The 10,297-nt window shown below is 48.3% G+C and overlaps 1 protein-coding gene across 1 annotated transcript; it reads right to left on the reverse strand.

Annotated features, from left to right (window-relative positions):
- Window positions 1-389: 389 nt before the first annotated feature.
- inhbb (inhibin subunit beta B) lies at window positions 390-10,055 on the reverse strand. The gene is made up of 2 exons (XM_037789524.1): window positions 8,847-10,055; window positions 390-2,827 (listed from the first exon to the last, which is right to left on the reverse strand). The coding sequence occupies exons 1-2, from the start codon at window positions 9,241-9,243 to the stop codon at window positions 1,983-1,985; spliced, it is 1,242 nt and encodes a 413-aa protein (XP_037645452.1). The 5' UTR covers window positions 9,244-10,055; the 3' UTR covers window positions 390-1,982.
- Between the last annotated feature and the right edge of the window lie 242 nt (window positions 10,056-10,297).

Genomic DNA, 10,297 nt, shown 5'->3' on the forward strand with positions numbered 1-10,297 from the left:
ACACGCACAAACACACATCAACAGATGCTGCAGCCAAAAGAGGAATCAAGCAGGTACGTGAAGGTCTGTGTGCTGGCAGCCAGCGTGGATGCCATTGAAGCTGTTAATCATGGTTGTAATTACTGTTCTACAGCTCCAGATTATGGGCGACACTCAGTCCCGACAGACAGCAGGAGAGATGTTTTATGTTTCAACCAGTATGGACGAGGCACGCGTGTGTTGTAGCAGCCAGCTATTTCAGCCTCACCTTTTTTGTTTATTGAGGTGTCAAACCCAAGCACCAGATATCAGTTCTTCATCGGGAGAAAAAAGTCTCGACAACGTGACGCAGAAAAAAGAATTAAAAGTTACGAAACATTTAAGAAAACATTTTTTATTTGACATAAACTGTACAGATGACATTTATTTTGACTAAATGATTCTTAGACAGGAACTAAAAATAACGTTCTTATTAAATAGAAAACTGAAACAAAAATAGAATTAAAGATGAAAAACAATGAAAAGTGTTGCTTATTGTACAAAACAGAGAATGAAAATAGAGCTAAGAAAATGAAATCATATATCGTACCCTGATACAGTGGTAGGCCTATTGCAAAATGATCAGAAACAGTATTGTACACAGTAACTCAATGGCCTTGCCATCTTAGTACAATAGCTAAAATTCTTGGCCTCTTTGGTTCCATTAATTAGGTAAAATACATTTGAAACAAAATTCAATTTACTTCTATAAAAATAACTTTTCAATGGCAGTTTTTGTTTCACTAATCCCGCAACTTTTCAGTGCAAACGTCACAACAATCATTCGCTTTGGAAAGGAAGCGAAAGATTACATTTCAAGTATTGATAAAGAGCAGGAGGACTGGAGCGAGAAAAGAAAGGAGAGAGGAAGAGAAAAGGTGGAAAGAGGAATCAGTCTAATAGAGCATGTTGAGTATGGGGTATAGGTTACTATACATTGCATAGCTCATGTGGCACTTATTTAGCGATAGGACAGGACACTCAGTACCCCTTGGAAGGCATTTCTTTATACAAGTGCTATTCAGGGTGTGCATTTCAGTTTCTGCAAGTGCTGCACTGCACTGTGGCGACCCACTGGGTCCAAACTAGAGTCTCCACATCCGCAGGCCCACTTCTACTGAGCCTTAAAGGGGGGGGCAGGAGGAAGCAGTTCTCTCTCTCTCTCTCCGTTGCACAAGTGAAGTGCACTTATGAGATCTATCTTCACCTGGTTGTCATGGTAGCAGGGCCTGCAGCTCTCTTGACAGGCAGAAAGCCGAGGTTGCGGCCCGTAGTCAACGGCAGCAGCAGCTCTGTGGAGGACTTTCTTTCGCCTTTTCTGTGGAGGGGTATAATCCTGCCAGGCATTAAGCGCTGCCGGTCTAATTCCACCAGAGAGGACAGTCAGACTGTGTCTGTCGGCATAGTAGGGAAGTGCTGCTGTTCTGAATTGTATAAGCTGATGAATTGTCAGTGCTTTATAAAAACAAAAGTCTGTCATGTGCTTAAAGTACTTAAAAGAGGGCTGGAGGAGCGGGGTTGGGAGCGTTGGGGCGAAGCCAATAATGTCATCGGCTGATCCTGTCACTTTCCTTAAGCGCTTGTTATCTTCATTCAAGAGGAGATGATGAGCCATTATTTTTTGACTAGAAATGGCAAACTAGAGCAAAGTATCATTTGGTGATAATCATTCCCTTCTCGTCCCGTCACTGACCAGTCGTCGCCGAAACGGACTAAACTCGGACAGCAAGCATGTCACTCAGTCTGATAAATACACACACTCGCACAAACACGTGCAAACGCACACATGGACGCAACATTGGTACTTGCTAGACGTACCGGATGCACCAGTGTGCGCGTCGCTTGCACATACAGTAGGTATAGATATATTGTATATGTGTACCGTACAATAACGTCCTGTTTGTACAAAAAGGCCTTTCTGACTGTTCCAAGTTCAAAGATAATGAAGGGGTCGGTGTGTGGACTCAAGCACAGCCACACTCCTCCACGATCATGTTGGGCACATCCCTCTTGACGATGTTGTATTCATCGTCGAAGTAGAGCATGGACATAGTACTGAGCTTGGTGGGGATGCAGCAGGAGTTGACCGAGCCCGGGCTCATCCCTCTCATGCGGTACTGGTTCACTACTGCAGTGTGGAAGGACGAAGCCGAGCCCGGCACACCCGCCATGTAGGCCGGGCAGCTGCCCTCGCAGTAGTTGCCGTAATAACCGGCCGGCGCAATGATCCAGTCGTTCCAGCCGATAAGGCGGAAGTCTATGTAAAACTGCTGCCGGCAGCAAAGGCCCCCGCTGCTGCCGTCGCACTCGAGCCCCCGCTTGCGAATGCGGTGCTTTCCGTCCACCTGTCGCGCGCGCACCACCAGGAAGGGCCGGTGGGACGGGTCGCCCGGGTCCACCAGAATCGGAACCACGCCGGACGTCTCGCAGCCGTCGCAGTGGACCTCCAGGTCCTGCCGCCGGTTGCCTTTCCCGAACACGGCCCGCACCGCCTCCGAGAGGGGGAAAGTATGCCAGCCGCTGCGTTTCAGATCCACCCGCTTCTCCACCAGGATCCAGCGGCCTGTTGCCCCCCCTCCTCCTACACCGCCGCCGCCACCGCCACCTCCTGGGCCTCCCTCTGCACTGGTGGCAACCCCAGCCTCCTGGTAGTGGATCTTGACCGTCACCTTCCTCCGGAGGCCCTTCTCAGGACCGCCTGGCAGGACACGGAAGAAGAGCCACAGGTTCGCCTGGGACACGTACAGGTTCTGGTTGCCCTCGTTGGAAACCAGGAAGAACAAACCAGACTTGGAAGATGTGTGATCATCTGTTGGAGACAAAAAAAAACAGGAATGGTTTATTCTCAATCTGCCATCTATACAACATTAACGGTTCAATGGAGAAAAACATGACACATCAGTCATTTGAATAGATAGCTTGATAGATGAAAACAATGTATGCATAACAGTCAGGTGGTGCTTCTGTAGAGCTGGATGTGTCATTATCGACTTTGGAAAAAGTAGTTTGACAAAGAATTCTTATTCAAAGATTGGTTCAGTTATCAACAATAACAATAACAGTCAGTCTTATGGTGGGAGAGGATGATCTCTGCTCCATTACTGAAATTCCATACTTCCATGACATCTCCATGACAACTGAGCAAACTTCTATCTGCTGATGAGGGCCATGAGATGAGGCTGAAAGCTTGGGAGCATTTCTACTAAGTGGACCTTGTGCCAATCATTTTTTTTTGCCAAATACATTGTTATTATTTCAAAAGAAAGGGCTAAAGACTGTTTCCCTTCTTCACACACACATGTACCCACATAGAAAGCAGAAAGCCTCCCAAAAAGGGCACAGCTCTGTCTTTTAAGGGCTGTTTTCCCCTTGTTTTCTCTGTTCGCCCTCAATCACTGTGTCAGGTGACCTCTGTGGCAGCTCCTGATAGGCCAGCTGTGACGGGCCAGTTCTGGGATCAGGCCCAGTTGGCCCCAGGTCCAGCTTTGTAAGTGACAGGGCCAAAAAAAAAAAAGGAGAGAGGGAGGGACAGGGAGGAGAACAGAGAAGAGGAAGACGAAGGAAAAAGGAGGAAGGACGCGAAGTGGAAAAGGTGGGAGGGTGGCGGACACGGCCAAAACCCCCGGGGGGTTCATTGAGTTCGCCCCCACCGTACCCCACCCCTTCCCCCCCACCCTCCTTCCAGTGTGAGCACCCCTGAGAGTGACAGCACAAAGCCCGCTGCGAGGCACTGGGAGACAGCCGCGCTGCAGCCCCCGCCATTGAAGCGCGTGGCTTTCCAGCGAAAAGCATGATGTGGCAAAAATAAAAGCCATTTACATGACACTGGCCACTTTCTACAGCGGCACAATGAAGAGATCCCCGGGAGTCTAAAGGTGGCGATGGGCTTCTTCTCTAAGCCTAATGATGTCTTCCAAATTACCCCCAAGGTAACTTGAAAGGTTTCTATTTCAGGAAATTCGCCACAATGTGCTCGAGCGGAGCAGCGCCTTTGAAAGCGGCTAAATGACTTTGTTTGCCGACTGATTAGTGTGTGTCAGTGTCAACAGGTGGCCACCAAAGACGGGGCCCCCCTCTTTAAGGCGCCTCACGCCTCTTCCTCCTGTAAACCGCGGCTTTACATTCACACGGGGACCTGTTCAGACCAGCTCTCCACTCTGTTGCATGTCAGCTGGGAGCTCAAGCACTTCACACACACATTTTCACCCAGCCATGCATGCATACACACACCCATCCCCATGGTAAGCAATACATCAACTATCAGCCTTCTCAATACCAAAGCCTGTGGGTAAAGTATCAAGTGCACAGTGAGAACATATTGAAATCCATCTGAAGTGAACGGTATAAAGGCATCAGCGATCAGCAGGCTGCTGTAAAGGCCCCTCAGGGCTACAAGTAACTAACCTCACCTCATTTAGCACCGTGCGTTCCTACTTGCCTCGACAGCGCCGAGCTCAGCGAGAGGGGGGATCGCACAGCAACAGTGACAGCGTGGTAAACAGACAATAAAACTAATAGCTCAGCTGCTGTTTGTTCAGATAACTTGGTTAAGACGTTTGTTTGTTTCATAAGGTGATCGGTTCCCATTCAGGATATCTGCATTACCCGGCAGGATCGGATCTCCACATCAAGTGCAAAAAAAACTGATGCAGCGTTGACAAGTTTTGGCATTTGGTTAACATGTCAGTGACACCGGTGATGCTCTTATAGTTACGCACCTTTTTGTAGCAGGACTTCAGCCAACTCTGAATGTCATTGTCAATTAATCTGTCATTTATATCTCCCGATTAATCAATTCATTATTAATCACTATGTCCTCAAGGCCAGGCTGTATATCAAATTGCTTGTTCTGCCTGACTGAGCTTTTTATGAATCACACAGGAGTACAAGTCACAGTGCTAACGCTTTGTGACAGAAACTATGAATCAGCTTATGAAAGCATCACTGCCACAACAACAGAGGAGTCCATCTTTAAATTTAAAAAAAATATGATTATAGTGCTGAGACTTAGGATGAGACTACCACAACAATTACAATTACATAAACTCCTATCGGGTCACTTTAGTAGCCGCTCTGGAGCTTTCAGTCACATCACATGATTCTCATCAGTTGTCCAATTCTCTGTTTTCCTGAGCACATTAACAACCTCTCATCTGTGATAGCTTCAATCAGAAAAATAAAAACATGTGATATGGCCGAAAGCTACTAAATGGACCTTGAGGTGTCGACAACTCTTCCAAAGGTCAAAAATGAACTATCAACCTACTGTCTGCAGTGTATTTGAATGAGTAAATAAATGAAAAACTGCAACACTTTACCCAGCTGTTACTTTTGGGGGATTTGAGGAATATGAAGCCCTCACTGAGCAGTGCACTAAGGATCACCCTCAGCATCACATACAGGTTTGATCTTTGGGCTTCCTTAGCATAGAGTGCTCCAGGGGCGGCATATTTTTGTAGGCCAACCAAGAAGTTAGAATTGCACGGGTTCCCTCGACAAAAAGCCAATGGGATTTTTTCCATTGGCTTTTTGATGCTTTCACGTTTTGTTACGTAAAATAATCTCTATAAATGAACACCACTTTTATGATTTTGAAGCGTGAATGCAATTGCCGGGAGTACAAAGCTAGCGTTAGACTATAAACGAACTACGCCAGCATGAGTATACACAACGAGGCTGTGAAGGAGGACGAGTCGGCGTGATGACGTTTAGTAGTCTCATTTAAACACTTGTTAGAAACCGCCTTTTGTAAGACACATAAAAGCTTCAAAATTCATCAGTGGGATATTTATTGACGTATTTTATGTCGTAGAACAAAATGTTAAAATCTCTTCAGCTTATGTTAACCACAGACCTTATTTCAGGCGTCTAACTGAAAACCCATTGACTTCCAGATGAGGGAACCGGAAGTGCCAAAATGCTAACTCATTTCAGGGTTTTAGGACTCATTCCTGTAGCACTCCATAGAGAGAGCATACACCAACATACCATATGACTTACAGTATAGTCTAGTGGTGTAGTGGCGTTAATGAGGTGGGTGTACTACTACGTAGAAGTGGGTATACTATACTTTATATTCCGGTTGCTTTCTGACTGATAGATACTGTAAACTGCCAGAAAGAGAGGTGGGTAAACACCACCGCTTATCTCCACCGAGGTCCTTTTAAGGAACAAATTGTTCTTTTCATCCAGTGTTATAAACAATTTGGAGCTGGCCCCGACACGCCTCGCCTGACCCCCGTAGTTGAGAAGTTACCAGTGAGAATCAGCGGGCGGGACACCTGGGTGGGCTTGTGTGGATAAGGAGAGCTGCTTCAGCGTGTCCCCACCTGCGCCACCAAGTCAGGGGAGAGGCCAATGGAGGCAGGCAGGCAGCCCCCGAGCTCATTACTCAAAGCTGCTGTCGACAAGACCGTGGAACGACAAGGGCGCGGCATAGGAGCATTCGCGGCTCTGAGATGAGCAGAGGCGTGCGTATAGCAGCAGCCGTCCCTCGGGCCCCGAGTCTCAGCACTCCAGGAATTCCGCATAGGGAGGGTGAGGAGGTGAGGGAGGGAGATGGAGAGGTAGGGGTTTGATGCGCTGGACGTTTGGCGAGAGGTTAAAACCGCTGGCTCTGTTGTTGTCAAAGCTTTACTACAGGGGCATTTTTTAATAACATTGCATACATCATTTATAGGACCACGAGCTATAGAGAGGCAGCCAGGCCCATTGAGGACTGAAACACACACTTGCGGGGGTGAATGTGGAAAATGTCTGGACCCGGTCCAGGAGGGCCATGACTGACAGCTCCTCATGAAAGAGTTGTGTCCTGAAGTAAACCTGCCAACCCGATCCTCGGGAGGAACCGGGCTGGAGTTAATGACCTCCCATAATGAAGTCTTAATTCCGTGTCTTGGACCACTCGCCGCGGGTTCACTGGGTCCGAACGGCTATAGTGAGCAATCAAGAAGCGGCGATCTAAACTTCTCCATCGAACCCTTCTCTCTATTTCGCCCTCCCTCCCCTCCTGCCCTGCCTGAGTTCCCCGCTCCGCTCCCGTGGATACGGGACACCGAATCCCTCAGCGAAGGACCCGCGGGACCATGTCAGGAGAGAAAGGAGATTGGCATCGTCTCCCTCACCTGCCCGGGGCCAGCTTGGCAGACCTCTTACCTCTGTGCTACCGCAACTGGAGATAAGAGGGCCGGCTCGCTGGCAGTTAACCCTGTGCCGAGGATAGGCAAGAGGACGCGAGCTGACCTCCACACATAAACACCTATCCACATCTATTTGCTGGCTACTGTTGGCTAAACATATGCCAACCTCACCCCCTCCACCCACCACCACCAAAACCCGCCTTCTCCTAAACTGTGACAACAACAATTCAGGCTCCCTCATGCTTGGGGGACAAGCTCCCCTGGCTTCAGAGCTTTCTGGAGACCTTGCCTCTGAGCCATGCCCCGGCTGGCAGCATCCGATCTGGGGGGGCGTGAGCCAGCTGGCCAGGAGGCAGACGGGGTCTAGGGAGCAGGGACCCAAGCCAGCTCCATGGTACAATGCCACACAAAGGCTCAAAGGTGTGAGGAAGAATAGAACTAGAGAAAAAAAAAAAACAGAAGTAGAAGAAGAAGAAGAAGCAAAAGGAGCCCAGCGAACCTTTAGAACGACAAAAGCATTCTTTACAACACTGCAATATGGGCACACACACACACACAAACACACACACACACACAATATCACCCTCCCACCCCACTCCAGCATCACCAACACCGTCCCCCCCTCCACCCTCCACCCAACCCACACTCCCCCCAATCCAACCCCAACAAACTCAAATGTCTCATGCATTATTCGGAGCAATTTCTTTTGTTTTCCCTGTTTTTTTTTTCTCCCCTCTCCTGCTCGACGTTGACATGTTGGGTTCAGCAGGAACACATAGTGCTCTTATAATAATTGCCTGGCTTTTGTTCCCTTGTCATGAGGGCGCTCAGATCATTCCCATTGGAAGGCGGGACCTATGGCAGTACCCATTTGGGGCTAATTGTAGCGGCAGGGCCAATGGAGAAACAGACAGGATGGTGTGTGTGTGTGTGTGTGGTTAACATATTCTATTTTGGTGTCTTTAATTGTATGTTTTCTTTTTGTTAAACTAACAGCTTGTGTCAAAGACGTGGTTCTCACAGTGCTAACTGACAATTATTGGATTCTGTCAAGCGCAGATGATTTTAGGTGTGTGTGTAGAGAAGGGTGTGTGTGTGTGTAAGAGAGAGAGAGAGAGAGAGAGAGAAAGAGAGAGAGAGAGAGAGAGGAAAGGGTGTTCTCTTTGGACTCCTGAGAATTAGTTAGATACACATTCTTAGAGGAAGGGATAAATGGCCAATTGAGGGACTTTGTCCGTATTTAAAAGAGGGCTTTATACATTGGAGTATTGAGTGTGAGCTCAGCTTTAGTGATGAAATTGGATTCAGAGGTTTCTTTTTATCCCCTAGACAACACATGGGGGTAATTTAAGGACTCCTCTTTGGTTTCATTTCTTGTTGAAAACAGGAGGATTGAGCAGCAACCACTGGCTTCAAGGCAGGAGAGAGAATAACTGCAATGCAATAAGATGATGGAAACGATGACTACACTGGATCCAATTTATTTAAACAGCTGATGTGTCTCTCTCTCTGAGTCTCTCTTACTCATATCAACATGAGAAGCTTTACGTGATGAAATTCCATCTATGAATGAGTGATTAACTCACCTGTGCTGGGCTATATACCTGTTACACCAAGTCAAAAGGTGAATGGGTTGGGGTTCATCCAGGGGTCGGTTTAGATGCGCGCCATGAATTATTGATTATTTACCTGATTCTGCGAAGCAGATGATCTCGGAGTTCTCCGCCTGAACCTCGTTGTTGTAAGCAGCCTGTCCGTCGAAGCTGGGGATCTCCACCCGGCCGTCCTCTCGCACCTTGCCGGCGTGCAGCCTCCGCAGCGCCGTCACCATCGCAGCCTTGGGGATGGGATGGGTGATGTTGGGTCTGTCTCTCATCTGCAGCCGGTTCAGGATGTGCCTCTTCACCGCCTCCAAGAAGTCGATGTTCACCCGCTCCGACTGATCGGGCGACCTGAGGCCGCAGGACGCGCACGACTCCTGGGGAGGAGAGCTCTGATCCGTCTGCTCCGTCTGATCAGAGCGCACGGAGAGGACGCACAACACTAGACAGACACACAAAGCCACGCTGGAGGAGATGATGCTCATCTTTCTAAACTTAAGATCACAGTCCAGATGCTATGGGAGAGAAGGGCGAGTATGTTAGACACACACCCTGGGCTTTTAAAGTTTGATTTACAAATTGGAAAGTTCCTGGAGGACATCCACTTGTGCTCCAAACTCGAGATATCCACAGAGGCCAATGAAATGTTTGTATTCCCAAAACATACAAGAGTGCTGCTGCTGAAACTGCAAAGCTAATGAACTCCAGTAGTCATTATGCATTCAGGTTATCCAGCAATGCGTCTTTTTTTTTTTCTCTCTGCACTAATAAAAGTTCATCTCTCTGATTGTCCAAGCGCGCAACTCACAAGTTTTGGATTTGTTGACGCGCTTCTGTCACACCACGTTCACTTCACACACTGAGTGAGGAACTAGATACCAAAACAAAGTCCAGCGCCTCGCAGAGAAGTCTTAACTCTCGGTGGGTGTCCACGGGTGTTCGGTCCACTCTGTCCCATTCAAACTAGACATGCAGAGCAGAGAGACTCCTCTTCTTCTTCTTCTCCAGCTGCAAGTCCCAGAGAGAGAGAGAGAGAGAGAGAGAGAGAGAGAGAGGACGCGTCCTGTGTCTTCTGTGTGTATAGATGCGCCTGATGGGTACCGTAGGTGTCCGGTGCGCGCAGCTGTGTGGATTGGATGGCTCAGCTCCGGTGTGCGTCCTGGTGTGAGATGCTGCTGCTGCTCAACTGAGACCCTGTTCTGTTCTGTTCTCTCGCTTTGCAATCACGACAACAGGGGCTCCGCGCACCCAAAGTTTTTATACAGGAGTCGAAACCACGTGGGGATTTCCACCAACTGGACGCAAGGGATTATAGTAGTAGTCTCCAAGGGCCACGACTCCACTGATGGAACAAGGTTTTATTATGGTAACACCCCCCCCCCCCCCCCACACACACACACCACCACCTACACACCACCCCTCTCCGTCAAAGACTTATAGAGTGAATCATAATGTGATATCATCCAACTTTAACACATCACAGTCTTGGAAGAAGCACAGGTTTAGTTTGTGCGTAAAAGGCTGTGTCACTGTGGTTGA

This window comes from Sebastes umbrosus, chromosome 13, assembly GCF_015220745.1.
Source record: "Sebastes umbrosus isolate fSebUmb1 chromosome 13, fSebUmb1.pri, whole genome shotgun sequence".
In the NCBI taxonomy this organism is placed as follows: domain Eukaryota; kingdom Metazoa; phylum Chordata; class Actinopteri; order Perciformes; family Sebastidae; genus Sebastes; species Sebastes umbrosus.